The sequence below is a fragment of the Phalacrocorax carbo genome, chromosome 25 (assembly GCF_963921805.1).
Source record: "Phalacrocorax carbo chromosome 25, bPhaCar2.1, whole genome shotgun sequence".
NCBI classification, from domain to species: Eukaryota; Metazoa; Chordata; class Aves; order Suliformes; family Phalacrocoracidae; genus Phalacrocorax; species Phalacrocorax carbo.
The window spans coordinates 1698697-1721265 of NC_087537.1; the positions used below are offsets into that span (position 1 = coordinate 1698697).

General features: G+C 42.3%; 1 protein-coding gene across 3 annotated transcripts in view; it reads left to right on the forward strand.

The window, feature by feature from the left end:
- Nucleotides 1–22569, forward strand: part of IKZF3 (IKAROS family zinc finger 3) — a 36126-nt gene that overhangs the window by 8052 nt on the left and 5505 nt on the right. The window contains exons 4-7 of one of the 3 annotated variants that reach the window (XM_064473170.1): nucleotides 11777–12037; nucleotides 12729–12896; nucleotides 14611–14727; nucleotides 20719–20835. In XM_064473170.1, coding sequence (XP_064329240.1) covers nucleotides 11777–12037; nucleotides 12729–12896; nucleotides 14611–14727; nucleotides 20719–20835 — 663 coding nt within the window. The remainder of the gene's footprint in view (nucleotides 1–11776; nucleotides 12038–12728; nucleotides 12897–14610; nucleotides 14728–20718; nucleotides 20836–22569) is intronic. The other 2 variants (XM_064473171.1, XM_064473172.1) reach the window with 2 other exon arrangements.

A 22569-nucleotide genomic window follows, 5' to 3' on the forward strand; every position in this document is an offset into this window, starting at 1 on the left:
ATGCTCAAGGGAGTGTGGCACTAACAAAAGAGGCCGTGAGGAGGGTGAAATTAATCCCGCTTGGGTACCTACAGCACTGGGGTCTAGAGCTGTCCTGGTGCCTGGCCTTTCTTGACAGTCGATGGAGAGAGCACGCAGGTTTTCTGACCCAGCTTGGGTGTCTGCCTTAGGATGAGGTGCCTCGTGTCCCCAGGGCAGCTGCTTCTTAGCAGGGCTCCATTTGTAGTCAGTGGAGAGTAGTTGAGAGCGTAGATGCCTGCGGTATAGAATCTGGCTTGGGCAGGTGAGTTCTGCTCTGCTTACCCTAAAAAGAAATGTTTAATGTTTTTATCCACAGAACATGAAAGGCTTGAGCCTTTTCTACATCCAAGGCATCTGACATCTCTTTCCCCCAGTACATAAAATATTCACAGCCATATTCCAGCTGTTTGTCCACCCTTTATGCTATTTCCCCTTGCACTAACTTGCTGCTTTTACTTCTGCTTTCCCAGTGCCCCTGCCCTGCGCTCCCTCTAGCTGCTAAGCCATGGGTACAGGAAGCCAGGGCAGGGATTCTTTCACAAACCCCTCAGTATTAACCATCCAAGAAGAATTGCCCTAGCTTTTTCCTCACCTTCCCGTTCCAGGAGCACTGCCTATACCACTTGCACTCACAGCATCATGCCATCTAGCACGTCTTTTTTCAGTTCCTTGGCTATGTTATGCCCTTCAGCTTCAGTACCGCTTCCCAGGCTCTTTTAAGTCAGGTACAACTGTTCATATTGATACTGCTCTAATATAAGATTCATTTTTTATATTGCTGATGATCTCTTCAAGCCTCTTTACAGTTTGTTCTGGAATGCAGATACTGAGAATGGACATCTCAAAGATAACAGTATAAATATCAATAAAACATCATTTCACTCTGATAGACTCCCTTACCATTAGAGCGCTCAGTCATTATAAAGTGAGTACGAACCTGTTCAGTATCACAGTGCCCCATTCTTTGAGTCTCACTGTAGGAATAAGGACAGGATTGCTAGGAGAAAGCTGCTTTAAATGCACAAAAAAGACAGCTACGGTTACTTAGTGTTAAATGGCATAAAATAAAATACATCTTGTGTTTACTTCATTGATTCACATACAGTTCTCTGCAATCATTCTGATACCAGAAGCACAATAAATCTTAAATATTTAAGCACGCTGCACCAGTACTCTAGGCTGTGCGAATATCAGTAGGTGTATTGAAATGTCTTCCTAAAGCCCTGCGCCACATCAGTCGCTGCTAGGTACTAAAATTCACAAATAATCTTAGCTTTCGTGTCGTGCCTCGTGTGCGACAGTAGCAGCCACGGTAGCCACCGAGCAGTCCTTGCGGGTCAGTAACTAGCTGTCTTACTCGTAGCTAGGTGGAACCCCGTTCCGACAGCGCGGCCCTGGTGGGAGCGTTATCGTTCAGGGATCACTAACACTGGTAAAAATGAATATTTAGTGTTCTCCGTAATCAGAGAATAGAAATATCATCGGTGATGGCTCTTGGGAAATGGATTACGTCCTGCCTACACCTGAAAAGTCTGTCAGTTCAAAGGAGGAAAAAAAAAGCTGTTTGGCACTTCTCCAGGTGTGATCACTAATACCCTCATTATTTCTCTGTAAATTTGAAATGTAATGAGGAATGTTTGTGTGGTTCTCATGATTGTGGTATTCGTGATCCATCCCTGCTGTGAGTGAGCAATTCCGCTTCAGCGTCTTCACAATTCGTCGTTGATGATAGCCTGCATCACAGAAAACTCCTTTTTTTTTTCAATGATCCATGCCACAGGGTTTGTTCCATCTGCTGAAGGGCACCATAAGAACATGAGGCCACTGGCTCATAGAGTGAGATCAAGCATTTGCTAGCCTGCTTTCCACTGCCTTAGTATGTCTATAACGCCTTTTTCTTTCAGTACAATTACATCTGGTTTTCCCACATTTCGTCAAGCATTCCTAGGAAGTAGTAATCTCCCACTTTCTGGGACTATACATTTTTTGTGAATCTTGCATTATTAACGGGTGACACTCTAACCACGTCGTGGGGACTTATTCTGAGACTTTGAGCAGAAGTTGGAGCCTGGTCAAATCGAGATGTCTGACTCTGGTTTGGTGGAGCCTTTTGTGTTTGCTCTGCAGAAAGTGGCACTGGGGTCCTTTCAAAAGGCTACAGAAGCGTCGTAAAGGCACTAAATAGCGTATAGGGCTGAAACGTCATCACAACTGGTGCTCTTTTGGCATAAAAAAATCCACTTTTTCCACAAACAGTTCCATATTTGTGCTCCTCCAAGCACACGCAAACACACAGGCTGATGCGCTGTTCATCATGTCTGTGCCATAACTGATGGGGGTGAGATGCCACTAGATGAAAACAATTCAACCTGCCCTATTATACACCCCTCTTAAAAGGGCTTCAGCTGTGATGATTGCTAAGTATAGGGCAAACAATCAAGCAGAAGGCTATGGTAATAAGTTAATTAAAAGCTTGATGGAGAACAAGAAAAAAAAAAGAAAGAAGAAAAAAACCCCTCTTTTTGCCTCAAGGGAATGGAAGCTGCATGCTGTGGTGCACATGGTGTATGCTTGCCTGCAACCATAAAATACACTGTTCCCATGGTGCTTCCTGTATCTAGTCTGAAAAGAGACGAGCAATGAGGCAGATAGGGGAGGAAGCGCTTAATTTCCCTTGTTTCTTTATGCGCCCCCAACACTGTTACCTTTGGTGGCCAAAGGAAAAGCGTCCTCAGTGTAAAAATTCAACAAAAAAAGCTACGTTCTTTCCTATGGGAGTCACGGTCGAGCACAAGGGTTTAATTATGTCTTAATTCCCTCATCTGTTGAGGCAGACAACTTTTTGGGTGTTATGAATGTCAGCTAGCTTTCATGGTTGTGAAATAAAAAGAAATAGAAGCCACATTTGTGGTTTATGGATGCTAATTGCTGCTGCATTTAGGTGTGTGAAAGGGGGCGGTTAAAAGGCTGGAGTGAGACAGGAGAGGATGACAAACCCTCGCTTAGGCGCGTACTGAGGTTCCAGTGGTGCTGCTAGCACACGCACTTAGCTGCTCGAAAAGGAAGTGCCGTTTGTTTTTTATCAGAATATTACATCTCCCAAGCCCAGATCGAGCCCTGCCGCTCATGGGACTCAGGGGTTATCTCACAACATCAGCAGTACTGTGCTGCAGAAGTTCACTTAACAGGGGATTTCTGTAAGTGTTAAAACCAGGCAAGGAGCCTGTACTGCTTAACTGTGTCAAGCCTCTGCGCTTTGGTGGCTATGCCTGAACTGAAAGTCGCATCTGAGTGTTATCAACAAAAGATCCTCTTGACTTTGTTTTATCTCTACAGTACTGTACTATCAGCAGCAGGAATGCTGCCAAGCACGTTCAGTGACATCAACACAGCCAGTTGTGTCACCACAGCCTGTAAATGATTGACACCAGCTTGGACGATGCTGCGCGATGGGTGGCCCAGAGCACCCAGGGCTGGTACAGAAACTCGGGTATTTTGATTGCCTTGAAATAATCAGAAAAGTGCAGCTAGTTCTTATTCCAATTAACCCATTATAGCTAGCAGAAAACAAAATCTGCTTTGGGGATAGTTTACACTGATAGTCAGGACATCAGATGAGACGAGGCCTGGAAGGAGAATGGATACGCAGCCTTACTCAATAGATGGTGGACTCCTTGCCATAACTTCAAACCAGCATTTTTCCTCACTTGTTCTACAGTGTGTATCTCTGACTCGTACAAATTAGTTCCTTGAAATTAAAAGTGAGAGAAATACTTAACTCCTTTGGCATAGAAATAAAATCTAGTCCAGGGTAGATGAGCTGTGGTGTGTTCCCTCCCCGCTCCCCCCACAGGAAATAAGTGAAGATGAAGAAAACTGCCCTAAGAACTCCCATCACCATGTCATTGTAGAAAATAATCCATTTTTAGAAATATAGGTTGGTGGAAAGGAAATCAGTTGATGAAGATGACTCATGTTTTGCCCCCAAACTAGGCTGTTCATTTGGCACAAAATGTGTGAGTTTAAGGGGCAGGTTTACTAGTGTTTGTGCTGCTGGAAAGGTATCGGAAAGCAGAAATAAATCCACGAGAGTCAAAACTTTGCTAAAATGCAGCAAATAGTTCCATGAGCGTTGGAATCGGTGAGGCTGGGTTTCCAGTGGGGTTGTGTCTTGTTGCTGGCTGACTTTTAGTTGAATTATGCAAAGTTCGCATCGCATGCTCGACACTGTATTTTACTGCTGGTACCTCGGGCTAGCTTTGCCGTGCTCTCAGCACCCTCTCCCATCACACTGCATTCAGGTGCTCCAGTTCTTGCTCCTGTTTTTGATCCTTCTGCTGCTCTGCAGAAGCTGTTACAGACTTTGTTTAACTCGGAGCTCAATTCCGTATATTCTTGTTGAACACCGTTGCTGCAGCTCGCCTGCCGAGCGTGCCAAAGGCACCGCCTGTTTCTCCTGATGCAGGAGCACCACCTCCAGGAGTGGTTTTGGGAGATGCAGGTGCTCCTGGGCCATGTGTTGAGCAGGCCCTTGTCAGGATAGGGTCCTGCGGGGAAGCCTTCCCCTCTGCCAGATAGGGCTGGGTTTGGTGTACGGGTCAGCAGGCTACTGAGGGAACACAGAGCGGATGCATACGCTTCTCTAGGAGACCTGGCTAAAAGTAAACCACAAGTATTCGATTATAAAAACCTCAGTTTGGAGAGAATGTACTTGTAAACTAAACTGCAAGTCTCAGATTCTGGATTATTTACTACTGGAAGATTTTTATAGTCGAATCAAATCAATACACTGAGGTTTGTGAAGATTATGGTGTTCAAGGATTTTGAGCAGCATCTTAACCGAGCTCTTGTCTTCAGCTTATAGGTGTTAAAATTCCATTAATATTTATCACATATTTCCCTGTTCTTCATATCATACAATATTTTCTCTTCATATTATTTTTTTTTAGAATAAAACATGAGTATACTCAATATATATATTACGATGAGTATATTGCATGGTAAGAAAGACTTTTGGGAGATGAATTTAAAAAGGCTAAATGAAACTACACTTTCAACTTCTCGGATTTGAAGTTCATTTGAAAAAGCAGTTGACCAGTGACGATCATGCCTGAGTGGTCGTATTAGTAATAGGTCCCTTGATATAACTAATGAAGGCGATTATCTGAATTTAACATGTGGCCTTTTTCAGTCTGACTGTTAGGTCCAGATGTTCTCTGATTAACTGTCTAATTGAAGTCTGATTTAACGGTTGTGATTGTATCTGCCTTTCTGGACTTTAGGAATTGTAATTTTAGAAATGTTTTCGATGAGTGATGTTATCTTAACTGTAACAGAAGGGAAGAACTGGTACAGTTTCATCATCCTCTGCGCTTTTTTTTTTAAGAGGGAGACTTTAAAGACACTAAGATTTGAAAGGATAGTGTTAACAGGTGTCATAAATGAAACAAAATTCATCTGGGAGAGGCTTTGGAAACTCCGGGCACTGTAGGCCGGGGATGTGGGATGGCGTTCCCTCCGATCCTCTGTGCTCCTGCGCACCACTAGGGGTAGAGGCAGTTGAGGAAAAATGGCAAGCTGTTGACATTCTTTTTTTTATTTAAAAAAATAAAAATAAAATCCCATGATAGTTTAGCATCGTACCAACCATAGTTTTCTAGCCCCTGGCCATATTGTCTCAGGTAATAGCATTGTGCTTCCCCAAATTCTGTTTGTAGTGTCAGTTAAATGCATTATTTTTCATTTCCTTCCCTAAACCATGGCCTAGTGCTGCCTGGGGTTGCTGTGCAGTCGGCCTGTTTAGCTCCCGCTTTGGTAGCACGTGGTTTCGGATAACATTATTCCTTTATTGCTGTTTCTGTTAGTATAACTTCAACATATTTTGGAATCCTTTTGAAGGAAAGTCCTAAAAATCCCACTAGAATATTGTGGCATAATATTAGGCAGAAATTGGTAATAGATGGGAAGTGTTGGGTATGAAATTATGGATTTACACAGGAATATACATGTTTAAAAGAAAAATCCTTGTATTTGAATAAGATCCTTTCAGAACCAGTTATGTAACTCCAGTTTCCTGGCTCCCATGAGCTTGGAGGTGATGTGCAGTGTTTGATTCTTTTTTGTTGTTGTTGTAATTAATTGTACAACTAAATAAATGATACTGCGTTTTAACAATAGAAAGACACTGGTATTAATGAAGTAGAAAATACACATCCGAGTGCTTGGAAAATGATGCCTGGTTTGGGTTTGGTTTTTTTTTTCCTTTCCAATTCTCAGCGCTGCATTTCAGTTTGATTTGTTCCTATTTTTGTTTCAAGCCACAATAAAAACAAGGAAACTCATTACCATAGAGCATGCACTCCACAAAGGGGAATTATGAAAGTTTCTCTCCTATTTTTAGAAGTGAAATTTCCACCAGGTGCATACTGCACTGGTTCGTTTAGGAATTACCACTCAAGTATTCTTTATGCAGCGTCTGAATTCAATAGACGCTTGGGGTTTGTGCAAAAGGGGATACGGAACAACAGCGCTGAGAAAATACTGGAAGGCACAAAGATAAAATAAAATCCAAGCCAGAATCTCCGAGTAATAATTTTTAGTAAGTCAAGGAAGTGAAATCTCTGGATTTCCAGCGCGCCGTGGAACAGAAGTGCTGAATGCAGCGCTTGGGCTGTTTCAGTGCAGAAGAGCCTGCTTTGGCCTGTGGTGGCACAGAAAGGGCACCGCGGCCGTGGGGACGCCCGGGCGGGAGAAGCCCGGGGGCGTACGCGCTGTACGAGGGGCCTCGCGCTTGCTGCCGCTGCCTCTTCCTTGCTGCTGTCGCCCGTGCTGTCTAGCTGAAAGCTGGGACTGCTTCTAGGTGATGGCGTCTGCCTCTGCCGGCAAACGACGATCTGCTTAAAGCACCCCTGGTCTTGTGAGGAAGGGCGTTTATCGCTGGAGTCAGTGGAAGGAACAAAGCCAGGTCGGGCCAAAAAGGCTTGAACTCCTTTCCCTTCCCTAGAACTGGTGTCTGCAGCGGGGTCGAAGACAGACATGGGAAAAAGTTGCCTTATCTCTGACTGTGTTGAAAAAAACCCTGTTGTGTCACTTCACATTTTATAATTCCCCATCACTTATAGTCTCCACATTTTCAATGTATATGTTTATGTCACGTGTAATTGTTTTCTTCTTGTTAATTACGGAAAGAACCTTTAGGTGTAGCACTGTTTGGGTTTTCTATTTTTTTTTTAACTCCCCCCCCATTTGTAATTTCGACGGGATGCACTGCAAACCTCTCTTTATTCACTAAGGAATATGGGTGTTTTTTAATTTGTGACATATCTTCCCCCACGGTGCGTTAATTCCATTGTAGAGGTGTTTTTCATAAACATGCAGGATTCTGACTTTAATTTGGAAACTCCGCTGACTTTTTCAGTTTCACCACGTATATTTGTTCTGTTTCAAGCTGGTTTAGGTGAAGGAATCTCGCATTCTGGGAGGGGACCAATTCTAGCATGCGCACGCTACGGTTTGGTTTTATACTGCTATTTCTGGGGACAATTTGTGGAGATAACAGTGATGAATCATCAGTTAATACCTGTCAAATCCAGGTAGTCACAAGAATCCTTCGATATGCACATGTATAGACTCCCTTCTTGTTCTTCTGCATCTGAATCCTATTAACAGCTGTCAAAACCTGGTAAACTATTTATATGCTTTCACAATTTGTTTAATTGGATAGTTAGGAAATGGCATACAGGAAAAGCTTTTCTTTTTTCTTTTTTTTTTCTTTAGTCTGGCTGAACATCTGTAGCATTAGGGGCTCATTATCTCTGAATTGGCATAGCAAATCAGCAGCATCATTAAAATGCCACATTAAGATGATTAAGTTTCTTTGTTATCCAGTTGACTTTTTGCATGTGCTGAGGATTTCATGATTATGACCCCACTCCTTGTAAAACACTTGAGCAACATCACCCTTTTGTGCCGTTGTCTTTAATAGCTTCTGGTTTTTATTCTTTGTGCTTTTCATAACACCGCTGGCAAACTTTGCTTAACAACAGTACAAAACTTACGTTCTTCTCTCTATATTTGATGCCAAGGTCTTGGATTAAATATAGTAATTGGGGGTTTTTCCTCTGAGACTTCCTCCTAGAAAGAATGGCTAAGGTAATGCTCTAACTTGTCCTAATTGTTTGCTGCTGTTGACTTCTTTTTTTATTAAAGCATTTGATAGAACATATACAAGCACTGCTCATGTGGTGACTCAGTCTGAAGCTGCCACCACAGCTTTATTTTGGATTTTTTCCAGAACCCATTGTTTTTACAGTGTTTCAGGTGAAACAAAAATATTACTCTGGAGTATGTCTTTCATCTTGTAATCATCTCCCCAGGAAATGAAACCATGTGCATCAGCCTTAACGCATCACACTGGTACTTTGTTGTGTAAAATCTACTTTTTTTTTCTGCAGTGTGTATTACCTTCATGAACTGCCTCAAGAAAAATAGTTACCTGGGTTGGACACCATGAAGGGTTTTTTCCTCTTAGAACCTCTTTACTTTCCTGAGCAGAGAAGAGATGACAGCAGTTCTTTTTTCAGCTGGGGGAACTTTGTTAAGTGTTGTTAGGGATAACTGTGTTTTTTCTCAGTTAGATTTCTCTTTTCTACTTGAATTTACAGCCACCTTCCTCTTAGTTAAGGCAGACCAGCCTGGAAACTCCCTAATCTCATTAAAATACATTGATACGATTTTTAAGTGACAGATACAAAGCTTTCCACACGGCTGCCAGTCTCCTGATCTGACAGTATTCTCTGTGCGTGCCCATACCCAGAGCAAAAGTCAGGGCTGAAAAAGGAATTTGGTTGCTTCAGACCTCTGCAACCACTTGGCTCATGCTGGGCTGACCTGTGCTGAGCCGTCTCTTCCTCAGGCTGCTTTGTACCAAAGCTTTCTTCTGCAGTGCTGTCAGGAAGGCAGAGTCGACTCTAAACGAGTAACAGGTGTGTTAGGACAGAAAAATCCCAACCCTTTTAACATTTATTTGGTTTCAAAAAGCCTCTTCCCTAGTGGCTTCTGCTGTCCGTTGTTCTCCGTCGTCAGAAGGTGAATTTTTCCGTTGAGGTTCTTCAAATGCCTACATGCAAACTGAAAAGCACCCGAGCTTTGGTGGGATATCACCGACAGCTGGAGCGGTGTTTGCTGGGGGGAGGCAGCGGTGGAAAAGCCTTGATCAGAACTCAGGTGCATCCTTCTCTGTTACTATAAGAAAACGCAAGTATTGCGAGCAGTCAGCAGGCAGTATGGAAAATGCAGAGGTAATTATTTTCCGCAGTGGAACCATAGGATGGCTTGCCCAGTTTGTGCCATGGGGAACTCAAACCAGCGTTCGTGCTCTGCTAACTGGCCTCTGGCATAACTCTGTAAGAGAGTGAAAAGCTGTGAGCCATGAACTTGTGGTGAGAAACAGTAGAAAACGGTAGAGAAGTCTCCTCGGTTGGAGGTTACAACTAGTCCTCCACTGCTAAGCAATTGCATTTGATGCAGACAAAAGGTGAGACGTTAAGTAGAAAGTGGGAATTGAAATTGTTTCTGAAAGTACCAACAAGGTGCAGCTGCAATGTGTACTTCCTTTTACCAGGCTGCGCAGGATGTAGCAAATTATTTTGGAACTGACCCCTTTAGAGGGGGAAAAAACCCAACCAACCCCAAAACCTTCTTTTTCCTTTTTTTTTTTTTCCTTTGGAAAAGAGATTCTGTTGAAAGCTGCTTTCAGCAACTGGCAATAATTTTTCCTTAGAGTGATGGAAATGGAGGCATAAACTAATTTTGATGGCGTCTTGATGGCAGGCTCACCCTCGCACCCTCAGATGTGAAGATGGCAGCAGAAGGTACCTGCAGAGGAAACCCTGTTTCAGTGGAAGCAGGAACCCCCGGGATGTGAAGCAGAGCTGGTACTGAAGAAGGTGCAGTGAAAAACAGCCCGTTTGTAGGTGACTCTGGACCTCCCTGTGACCCTCTGAGCAAACACCCAAAGCTGTGTGAGCTCTTCTGGGACCAGGGCAGCCAGTCCCAGGACTAAACTCTCAAAACCCGACCTGGGATAGGGGGATAAAAACACACAACATGGGCAAAAAAGCCACCCTTCCGCAGATACCATCGTCTAGGGAGAGCACCAAGAGGAATCTCGGAGTTTTCCACGCTACTGTGGATTCTTGCATAGGATGAAGAAATTATCACCCACCTGTTTCTTCCACCTCACTTCAGCCCAGAATAAGATAGGTTGGCTGGGCTTAGTGCAAATATTTAGGATGGAGGAGTGATTTTATCACTAAAAGATAGTTCACAATTTTGATTTCATGAAAGTACTGGTTGCCAGATCTTTATTTTTCAGTGCCGCTTTTATGTTGCCACCTCATTTTCGCTGTCACCCATTGTTTGTTCTCGGCATTTGATGTGGTTTATTACTCAGAACCAGAGCTAATACATATTCAGCAGTCCACGTTCTGTACTTGGGAGAAAGGACAAGTGATTAAGTGCCATATTTAACTGTCTAACCCTCAGTTTGAGAGAGGAGCAGGTGGCCATGAGAACAATACTTTCAAACAGGAAGCTATGTATTCTATCTCTTAGTGCTTTTCTTCACTTGGTAGCTTGAGGCATAGCTCAGGTTTCAGCCGTAGCCTAGCTCTCGTCTAGATGGAAAAGTCAGCTTTAAGCAGAAAAAAAGCTGTCCTGTCAATTCATATGGATTTTAATGCAAATGCTGGTAATGCTGGAGTTAATAGTGGGAAGGAAATTCAGCAACATAAGTTGGGAATCATCAGCTGTTTATATAGTGTGACCAATTTGCTTATATTTTTACGTGGGACTATTATTGCTAGTGAATTATTAGCTACTTGTTACGTTCTCCTCTTGTGAAAACGCATTCATTTAAGGCAATGTCTTTGGTTTCCTCTGGAGGTGGCTACAGGTCCAGGAACCTACTCGAAGGCCACAAATGCTGATCTTCATGAGTCCTTGGGTTCTTTGCCACATACTCGCATTATGACTTCTGGCAAATCTTTTAACGTTTCTGGGATACATTTATTTATCGGGAAATCTTTACCCTGCCTCTGCTGGTTTTACTCACATAGTGACCTTATGATACAGGTATCAAGGTTATGGGATGCTCCTCACACCTTTGAGATTTTTGGATAAAAATTGCAATTTGCAAGTGAAAATTAGGATTATTGGTTAGGCTTAACTGAGGAGAATCTGTACCAGGGAGCGCTGGAAGTCTTATACTGGATCAGACATATTTCTTAGGCATGGTTCAAGCACCAGAGGTTCCACGGGAAGACAGAAGGATCCTTTTTAATGTGTGTGTTTATTTCCAGTTCACAGGAACAGCCTGAGACACTAAGTGCTACAGGTTGATTGTGAGTTGTGGGAGTGAGTTATTTGCTTTTGAATCCTGAGTAGTACCCTGTAATTGCAGGAGGAGTCTGTACTGTATTATACTTTTATAATCTGTAGAAGGGAATTATCCATCAATGGTAATTAACAGGCAAGTTGATATTTTTGAAGGTTATCTCACTGTATTATTAAGTGTACTTGACCCATGAAGATTCACATCTCGACTGCATTTCCTCATCTTTGGGTGTTTAAGTAAAACTTTTGGGAAGATCGGTAATGTAATTTTATGTAATTTGTGGTGAGTTTTTTTTCCTAAGAGACTTTGTTGTGCCTAATTTGAGCATTTTTTCACTCTTGTGCTTTGTTTTACCTGCAGATGATGTGGTTAAAGTGAAAGGTGAATACAGTGAAAGAGAGGAGAGTGCTTTAAATTCAGAGCCTATGGAAAACCCAGAAGAATCTGAAATGCCTTACACCTATCCCAGAGAATATAATGAATATGAAAGCATTAAACTGGAAAGACATTCTGGTTCATGTGACAACGTCAGGCCAGCTAGTGGAAAAATGAATTGTGATATCTGTGGATTAGCCTGCATTAGCCTCAATGTCTTGATGGTTCATAAACGTAGCCACACTGGTAAATATCCCTATATTGTTCTTGTAAAAGCTGAATACTGAAAGGTTAATAATTTGTAACCTAGATTACTTATTTTAAAAAAGGATACCAACATCAGGATTTCCTTGTTCTGTCCTTCATGCCACATGTGATCTCTAGCAAGTTACTCACTTTCCTGTGCCTCTCTTTACCCACCTTTCTTCTTCTCAGGATGAATGTTAGTAAAAGCATGTTCGTGAGGCATTTTAAGAATTTTGGATGAAAGGCACTATGTAATTTAAGTATTTCGGGCACAAAACACAAGTTTGATTGGTTTTGTGCTGCCATTTCCAGTCTGTATACGTATTTCTCTTTGTGCTGTACCTTGGCAACGAACCAATGAGCATCTTGGGTTTCGACCTGCGCTAAGATAAGACCTTTTTTTTTTTTTTTTTCTAAAAACTGCTAGCTTGCTGGAATCAGCCTCCTCCAGAACACTTATTTCCATGGAAAAACCGTATGGTGTTTTCCATAGTCATAGATGTGTAACAAGAAGCTCTGACACCAGAGTTGCATGTAACTCCCACTGAAGTCAACGGAAGGGCTGTGTGTGTTTCTATAGAAAGAAATTGATCCAGTATCTCATTCTTTCCTCTTCCAAAAAGGAAAGGGTATGAGGATAGCATGATACCCACGTAACCATTAAATGTCCTTTTTTGTATGTCATTTTAAGGTGAACGGCCATTCCAGTGTAATCAGTGCGGAGCTTCCTTTACTCAGAAGGGTAACCTCCTCCGCCACATTAAACTACATACAGGGGAAAAACCTTTTAAATGTCATCTTTGCAGTTATGCCTGCCAAAGGAGGGATGCGCTAACAGGTCACTTAAGGACACATTCTGGTAAGTGACTTCAAAGACACTTCATGTGTTTTAGATGTGTGTCACTAGGACACTAGGTGTGGAAAAAAAAAAAAGAGTCAGTCAGCAAAGTTTGCTCAGCCGGTCTAGTTTTGAAGAGTCGACAAATAGCAGTGACCACTCGCTCTGCCTGCTGTGCTGATGGAACCAGCTCGGGACTCGGCTCCGCTCTTACTGCAGGAAGAGGGCACAGGGAAACTCGCTGTCACGGCTGCGTGCTGCGAGGAACGGCCAGCCTCGATACCTGCTGGCACAAAACAGCTCCTTGTTTTTTTCCAGTGAGTGGAGCTAGCTATGCCAGCAAGCTCTGAATTTGAGGAGTAGCACGAAGGCATGCTTTGCTGGGACTTCCTTCCGTTCCTGTCCTGGGCTGTTGGGATAGCCCTCGGAGCATAACCCAGGACGGCATGACTCTATTGCCACTTAACACCTCGCTGTTGTGTAGTGCCTTTCATCTGAAGGTCTTAACATGCTTGACAAATGCCAGTGGCTTTTCTCAAGACTGGTAGGGTGTTCCATCCATTTTACAGATGGGAGAAATGGAGGCACAGAGCTGAGGTGACTTGACTAACAAGCCAGGTACAAACCGATTAATCGTAGTTCCCCTGGTTCTGCAAGAGCCAGGTAGTGCTTACTCTTTGATTTGTGTATATCCTGTGTTACACAGGCCTAGAAAGAAAACATTTATTCTAAATGATAGATGTTATCTCTGCACTGCACTTTACAGAAAAAAAAAAGTTCAGCCTTACAAAGAATCAAAGTTAAAAATGAGATTATCTGTCATGGATAAATGAGATTCTGATTTAATCAAGACCCAGCCCAGTGGTGGTGACTGTCCCCCACCAGCACAATGCTAAAACCATCATGCTTCAGATACGTCGTGTGGTTATTGTGACCGAAGTTTTTAAGAGCCGGCTTATTAAACAGTAGAAAGAAAATCTCCTCAAGTGAATCACACACATAAGTGAACAATGGCATCAGCAGTAGGAAGTGTGGTCTTTTTGCACAGCACACACTGCAAGGCGGGTTATATTTGCTCTGTAAAGGGGAGATGTTTTGCCTGGGTGTGTTAGAGGATGTCGGTTCATAAAACAGTAATGGGATAATTTAGGAAGTGCTTCCAGTCCTTGTGCATGAGGCACTGGGAAAGGCTGTGTGGGTATCCTGAGTTTCAAACAGGTTTGCTTTAGCTTAAATGAATTAGTAACATAATTTGCTTTACAATAAATGCCTTTGGAAATTAAATGAACCTGATATATGTTTTTTGTTTGGTTTAACTTCACCACCTTTGTGAAATCCTTGAAAAATCCTGTATAGGCAGGTCCTAGGTCAGGCAGCCAGGACGCTTCCAGTCGAGGTTTAGCAGCGGTACAGCTGGTCTTCCCTAGGGAAGTTGCACCGAGAAAAGCTGTCAGCTATAGAGCGGGGCTCTAGGATCCTGAGCTCCTGGGAACAGTGTCTAATTGTAAGTCCTCTTCTGGTGCTGAGCTTAGGGGATGAAGAGGATCTCTGGGTGTCCGGTGGGTTTCACTCTTCTGTAACCCTAATTCTGTGATGATTAGAGTGCTGATAAACTTAGCAGAAATTTAAAGCATTCTCCATGAGCTGAATATATGCTATTAGTAACTATATACTTGAATGTCAGGGAGACAGGAGTCTCTTGTGGTTATTTTATACTGTGCTCTTACTTTTGTAGTGGAGAAGCCGTACAAGTGTGAGTTTTGCGGCAGGAGCTATAAGCAAAGGAGCTCGTTAGAGGAGCACAAGGAGCGGTGCCGTACTTACCTGCAGAATGCTGGCATGTGCGAGGCTGGTGAGTTCACCACATTACAGTGGTTTTGGTTTTTTTGGTATATTACAGTGCTTCAAAGGGCATCTGGTCAGCTGTTAATTCACAGCCTGAGAACAGTTTTTTGCTACAATCGTTTTCAGTAACCCAAGGGGCTCTAACATCTTATAAAAGGGTAACTAGATAAAGAATGAAGAAACTAGTTAAAGTGGGTAACTGGTTAAAGAATGAAGAAACTCAGGCAACTAGTTAAAGAATGCTTTTATTTTAATCACTTTTTAATTTCACAGTTACTTTGAATAAAACATATAAAATACCTTGTACACAGCATTTCTGTAGGTGACACTTACAGCAAGTTAAATTATTCCTACATTAATGCTGTTATGTGCCTTATTTTACGGGACAAGTGGATGCCCATGGCTGTTGACAACAGTTGTTCTTATGTCTCAGTCCGTTTAATGCTTCCTTTTCTTTCGAATAAGAACTGTTGGTCAGAATCGGTTAGAATTTGCAGAAGTTTTAGTGGCATGGAAATGCGGTGGCATCCCGGAGATCACTGATAGATCAGCTTAGGAGGCAGTGAGGGGTAAGGGACTTCTCTGAGTAGGGAGCTGTCTTTGAAAAAGGCTCAAGGTAAAATATATAGAAACTCAGTTTCTCTTATTTTCCTTCTCACAGTCTCAGTGCTGCAGTTCTGAAAATACTTTGGTGAAAAATAACTGCCATAATCTTTGAGCCTGCTTCGCCTCAATATTTCAAATCCTAACATGAATTTGTGCAATTTAAGTCCCACAATACGCCAGTAAGTCAGGAGAGAATTCCTTTTCCCGTTCAGAGTCAGGGAGTGGTTGTGACCTCCCAAAAGATTATACGTTAATCTGTAGCAGAGCTGAGGCCACAATTTCAGAATTCGGGTTCCCATTCTTTTGCTATGCAGCCTTAAAAAGCCAACCAAACAATACCTTTAAGGACTTGAGCGTCCTAGTTTTGATCGTGAATTTCAAATAGAATTTTCTTTTCAAGAGAAAGGTTAAGCTGAGTTTTCAGAGAAGAAAACTATGATGTAAAACTATACTTAGAGAGATTACTATATTTACCAAGGCCCTTTAATAATGAAAAAAATTGCATTTAGTGATATGGTTATCCAGCAAAGATTCTGCAGGCATCATCACAAGCCAGGCCTGAAAACCAGCGTGAAGACCCGTTGGGGCAGGATGATAAATCTATGTGGGTACAAGAGCCCTTACGCTGTGCAGAGTGAGTAGGTTGGTGTGTCAGGCTTTGACACATGCACACACAAAAACCGCCATAAAGGAACAATGATTTAACGAAGTTAGAGTTTTCTAGTTTTTCGTGGACTATCTTCTTTTCAGCAAATTACATGTTTTTTAGAACATTAGTAAAAGTAAATGGTTATCAGAATGTCAGCAAGTTTTGGTTTTCATGAGAACCCATATGTATTGTAACTGTGGTTTTATGTTACAGTACGTACTCCCATGATGGCAATCACGCCGAGATGTCCACCACGTGAAAATGGAAAACATGATACCTACTATAGATTTTTGCTTTTAAATGATTCTCATGGTTTATATTCATTTCAGAATAGCAACATTTCACTTATCCAGAATCTGCTATGCAGTACTTACTGAAGTAGTACAGTACGCCTTAAATTGGTCACAGAGGAAATGTAAATTTCCAGTACGACATGATGTGGCTGTACCTTATGCCTTGAAGACCTTTTCACTTTAAAAAATGTTGCAGTGTTTTTAGTGGAGTAGTAAGTCTGATGAAAAACAGGAACTCCAGTCTTGCTGAGGCATTTCCATTCGCTTCTCTGGTATCAGCACTCTCTTAGATCACGGAATCAGAGGGAGGGAAGGCTGGAAAGGACCTCAGGAGGTCACTTAGTGCAGTTGAGTTGTTATTTTCCCCTCAGTGTAGCATTTTGCACTCGTGTTTAGTGAACATTGGGGTTTGATTTCTGACCATTTTCCTACTTAATCCGCATCACTTTGAATCTTGGTGCTTTTCTGAAGTCCTTGCAACCTTCTCATACGGAGCCATCTTTAAGTGCTAGAATGCTCTACATGCCATCATCCAATAATTAATTACAATAGTGAAAAGCATCAGGTCTGTAGTAACCATTCTAGCTGCTTTTTCGTAGGAGGTTTTCATGTTCCAAACATAGCAGTGTGGAAATATTTCTGAAAGAAAGGCTTTATGTAACAATATTGTTAAAGCATTGCTTAGTCCCTGATAACAATCTCTGGTCACGTTGTTCTCGTTGCACAATAACCCACCTCTCTGTTCCACTCTCCATTTTTTAGTGACCACATAGAGAGGCTACAGGAAGCAATGCCTCTAATTTGAGCTCTGCTTTGTACTTCAGGGTTTTGTTAACAATGCCCGCATGTTCTAAAAATTCTACTCACATTTACGGTGTGACAGAAACCACACTATGGAAACAATTCAGCACAGGTTAAATGATCGCGTGTTCGAGCTCTGGGCTGGAAGAAGAGTATCCGTGCTCTGTACATCTACAGAACGACACGATGGCTGGGTGACAGGGCTGGTTTAGAGAGGTGGCTCGTCACCCAGTGATCACAAGAAAACAAGTAGTCGTTCATCATGGATGAATCACGTTTACACAGAAATTTTCTTAGGGAAGTGTTTTATAAACATAAGATCACAACTGAAATGTACACACCGAGGTAGGCATCGGTGCTCGGGGGCACCGCGGGGACATCTCAGGTGGGGATGAGGGAACGACATAGTCACCAGTGTTAGGTAAGTAGGAGATGGTGGCCCAGGTTTAAAAGTGGTCAGGGTGCTGGGGCTAAGCCCCATCCCGCTGCTGTGCAAAATGCCCTGGTCAGGAGCTTGACTGTCCATGTAAATCCAGAGCGCACTGATCAAGAGGGAAGAGGGTGATTTATTTGGTCTGCAGAGTAGCTTTCAGCATCCATAGAGTTTTTGTTGCTTTCTGGCTGTGCAGTTGATGTGGGTGAGATGTTTTCAAGTTAGCTTTTGGGTAGATAGATCAGTGTTGTGGGAGAGGAGGGGTGTAACCACCTGACTCCGAACAGGAGCAGTGTCTGTTTCCCTAAAGCTGTATTATAGACCTTTTGTGGCCCATAAATGGAGATTTATTTTTTTCTTTAGGAAAAAGTGGCCGTTAGCAAGGAGTAGAAAATCCTAATGTGAAAGAAAAGACCGTCAGCGTTAAAATAAGATGGCAGGCAGACATCAGGCTGGAAGATTGATACTTATAGATGCCCCAGAACGTATTATGTAGGTCAATAGTTACTGTCTCTTCAGCAATCTCGTCTGAGTAAAGACTATTGTTACCTCTGCAGGAAGCCGCTTGCCTGCCCTCTTGACACTAATTTAATAAAGTTCCCTTGGTGGCACATAAATAACGTTGACAGGACAAGTAGGCACTGACATGCTACAGGCAGCTTCCAGGGTGTTTCTAGGGCTAAGAGGCCTTACAGAAACTTCACTCCTCGGGTGTTCTGTCAGAAGATAGAGAAAAAAATTCTGAAAACGTGAAATTAAAGCTTTAGTAGGACATGAGTACAACTTAGGGAGTTAAAGACTGAGGAAGAAGAGGAGCCAGAGGAACAAAATAAAAGAGATGAAGAAATGGTAGGGACCAGGGAGCTGCTTTCATGACATGGGTGAATTGTGCTTTCTTTTTTTTTTTCTTTACAATGTAAATTTTTGAATACACAGCACTGTTTATGTTATTATCTTGTCCAGGGTAGTTATGGGTTGGAGTTTTTAAAACTTAAATTACTCTCATTTATGACTTGTGCAGTCTAGATGACAAGCTGTCTGGGTTGGGGATCATTCAAACCTTGAACTGCAGTTATCTAAAAATAACATAAAGAGCTCAGAGAGCACGGTGCAGTTTTTGGAGCATGGGGGTTAAACAGAAGTTCTGAAATTAAAAATCCCACAACATTATTCTCAAGAATGAACTAGAGCTTCTGGCCAAAATCCAAACGGATGATTATGTTCTGCCTACCTAACTTTCCCTTGCAGTTTCAGCTTAATCCGATGTTTTGTCTCGCTTTATGTAGACTGTTACGCAGTGTCTTGGTATTTCATGCTGGAAGCAGGTGCATTTTAGCAGTTGATGAATATTTTTCCATAAGGTTCTAAACATCCTAGAGTAACTGGGAATGAAGATCAGGCTAGAAAAGCAGTATGTTATTACCTTTAAGGCTCTGTGTATGCGTGTCCTCTGTGGGCCTGGTTATCATGTATATCATGGGGTTACAGCCTGATGAAACAGGGCTGAGGTAGTGCTGAGCCGAGCCCTATTATCCCATCCATCCTGAGTCATATTCGTAGCTAGTATTTGTGGCATCGAGTACTTATGAAGCACTTCACATTTGCAAAATGCTGAACAAACATTAACAAATAGTTCTGGCTGAGGTTTGGTGAGTCATGGTTTGTGCTGACTGAAACTCATATGATATCAATAACAGCAATAATAAACAAGTAAGGAGTGACTGGCTGCTGTTTGTAGGGGTATGCTGCACACTGCGCTGTGGAAGGATGATACTGCATTTTTATCCCTTGCTGTACTTAGCAAACTGCAGTTTAAGTCCAATGCTTAATAAAACTGCATTTGGCAGGACTGGAGTGATAACAAAGCGCTTGTATCATTCTCCTCTGGCATTACTTCTCTCTGACGGAGATTGTGTTTCATATGTTCAGGTATGCTAGTGCAATAGTACAGTAACACGCAGCCAGGAGTCTTTCACGGTGACATCCGACCTTTTGTGTTGCCTTGGGAAAGTAAATTACCCTTCCTTGTCTTTGCCTCTGCGTAGATACCAGCCCCTAACGGCATGGGCAGTCTCTTGAGAGGTGTCTAGTTCTCACCACAGTGGTCCCTAATGCTGAAACTCTTAGGGCTACTTTTTAATATAAAAGTACCGCTACCGATACTTGTTCTTCAGGCGAGAGCAAGCTTTCTGGGGGGAAGCCGCAGCAGCTATATTCAGTATTAGTCTGGCAGTAGTGATATGAGGTGGCAGTCCTTCAGTGTGGCTGATCCAGCTCAAAAGCCTGTGCAGCCTCCCTGAGGTGAGAGCAAGCAGTAATTTCCGTGAAATGATGGGCACTGGTTAGCACGGCTGAAGGGGGACTCTGGAAAATGGTAAGGGCCTTAAAAGAGTCAGTGGTGGCCCAGGCTCAAGGGAGTGATCGCAGGGCACACGTACTTTTCCCTAAAATTAGGAATTCTGGAGGTTGTGATGGGCTTTAAAACACTTAATGCTAATGCTCGCAAGTGTGCCAGAGAGAAAGGATTGTTAATTGGTTTTAGCTGTAGCATTTAGGAAAAAAAATTAAGTGATAATGACACCTGGAAAAAGTGAGTTAGAAGTGAATATCGAAAGGTTGTATTTTTTAATTTTAATGGAACATTGATATACTTCATAAAAGTTTCTTAGTGATTAGTTAAGAAGGCATCGACGTATGACTGATACCCAAAAAAGTGTAGCAAGAGGACTGAGTGTCTTCTGTTGGAGTTTTGAAGCACTGTGTCAGTCTGCAGGTGTCACACGGTCTTACTCAGAATAAAAAAGAAAGGCTAAGGGAGGTTGTATCTCCGTCTACATTTTGTAACCAGCCCTTCCAGCCAGAGTATTTTACACTTCCTCTTGCTAATGAAGATATTGGGTTTGTATGGTTTGTGCTCTCCTTGCATGAGCTCAGGACTGCAAGATTAGAGTCTGTTTCTGTGCTTGGTTCCACTGACCGCAACTGGTGCCCAAGATGCAAAGAGCAAGAACGACAGAAAAAGCAAAACAAGTTTACATCAGATCTCCAAACTGTTTCCTCCCAGTTAGTGTGGCAAACTCCGGAGATTAAACCATTCATCTCTTCCTTTTTTTTTTTTTTTTCTCTTTCTTTTTTTTTTCCTTTTCACCTACGTGTTGTTGTTTTTTTCTTTTGTTTTGTTTTTATTTTTTTTTCTTTTCACATCTTCCAAACTAGCAAGCGTGGAGGCAAGGCACATCAAGGCAGAGATGGGGAGTGAAAGAGCCCTTGTGCTGGACAGGCTAGCAAGCAACGTGGCAAAGCGAAAAAGCTCAATGCCTCAGAAATTTATTGGTAAGAACAAAAAACCTTTTCATGTGCAACAGTTAAATATATGCAAGTTGGTAACCTGTAGTACAATGCCTCTGCTTATTTTAAATATCATTCTCAAGTTTATAATCTAATCTAATACAAGAGAATATATATGAAGTAACTTTGATTATTCTGATGTGTTTTTAGCGATTTGTTGTAGGGTTTTGGTTAAAATAAAAAGAATATATTGTTAGATACTTAAACTGCACGGAAGCTGCTATTGTGCTTTGTGTCTGTTTGCGTAGGCCATGTATAAATACATTTTATGAGCTTCATGTGTTGCTTTCTGTACCTGTGCATTTGAAATGTTCTCTGCTAGGTTCTTTACAGGAAAAGAACAGGAAGGCTTAATGCTGCTAAGAGCTGAGCGCTCTTCCTAGTCAGCAGGAGTTGAAGATACTTGCAGGATGCCTGTGTGGAATAAGGCCTAGAGACAGAAAAGCATTGGATTTCTGTTAGTCATCCTGCTGAATTTGAATATGATTTAAAAATATCAAATCCTTTCTTGTGGTAATTTAAGCAACAAGTTGTTTCCATAGCATTTTCTTTGCATTTAATTTTATATGATCAGAGTTTTGCATGCTGGAGACCTTCAACACTAGTTCGGCAGGTTCTGTGATTCAGTGGCTGCCTGATCCTCTTGGCCAGCCTTATTTCTTTAACTTGCCTTTTAAGAAAACAAAATGCAGCTCTTGTGTCCTGAGAAAAGACCTGACTTAGGCAGCAGTTCTGTAGTATTGGTACCAGTAATGCCTTACTTGTTAGATTCTGTCTGGCTATATAAGGTACTGGGTGCTCTCTTTTTTCTTAAAATGAGCTTTACCTTGGGACAAGGGGCCTGTGTGGTGGCTGGTGTCCACACACATGACTGGGGAGGGGAGAAGCGTGGGGCCGAGTGTGCAGGCAGGGCTCAGCTGCTCTCAGACAGACTCACCTGGCAGAGGGGTGTTCCGAGGACCTGTCTTGAGCATCCGGGGCTGAGGTCCAAACCTAGGTGAAGGTATGCTGCTCAATCCATAGATATATAGAAGCAACTTAATTTTTGCAGGTGGTGTAGCTCTTACTGGATTTGGTGGGTAGCGCTGGACTTTGCTCCATGAAAAGTGGTGACTTTTATTTAGACACCTTGGTGTGGCTTTAGAAAGGTCACCTTTTCATACAGGAGAGAAGTTACACCAGCACGCTCCATCCGAGTGCCTTTGGGTGCTTAATACTGAAACTGTTGACTGTGTGACTTAGACCTTGCATATCATGCTGTGATTCAAAAAGTAATACCAATGCAAATGTTTTTTAAAATCTTTAGCTTCCTTTTTTTTTAGCACAGAGATCAGCTTCACCCTATCTTGTTTTACAATTGCTACTGGTTCAATTTTTATGTATGTTAATAAACACATCTCCAGCAGGACGCAACCACTCAGCATATGCTTCAAGTTAAGTACTAGTGTTTTTCTCATGAGTTTTACCAGCATCCTAGTTACCCTGTGGAACAGATCCTTTCTGATTTGCGATTGCGCTCAGTAACGTGGTCTGCAGATGGCATGAACTGATACTGCGTCATGGAAGGGGTTTTGTGGAGAAGCTGGAGGACCCAGGGCCGTTCACCTCAAGGAACAAAATAACCAATTTCTGAAACTTAATGTTTTTCTGGAACCTATGTGATTGGCATGTCCTTGTTAAGCAATCTGTGAAAAAATTACTCACTCGCTCTCTTTTTGC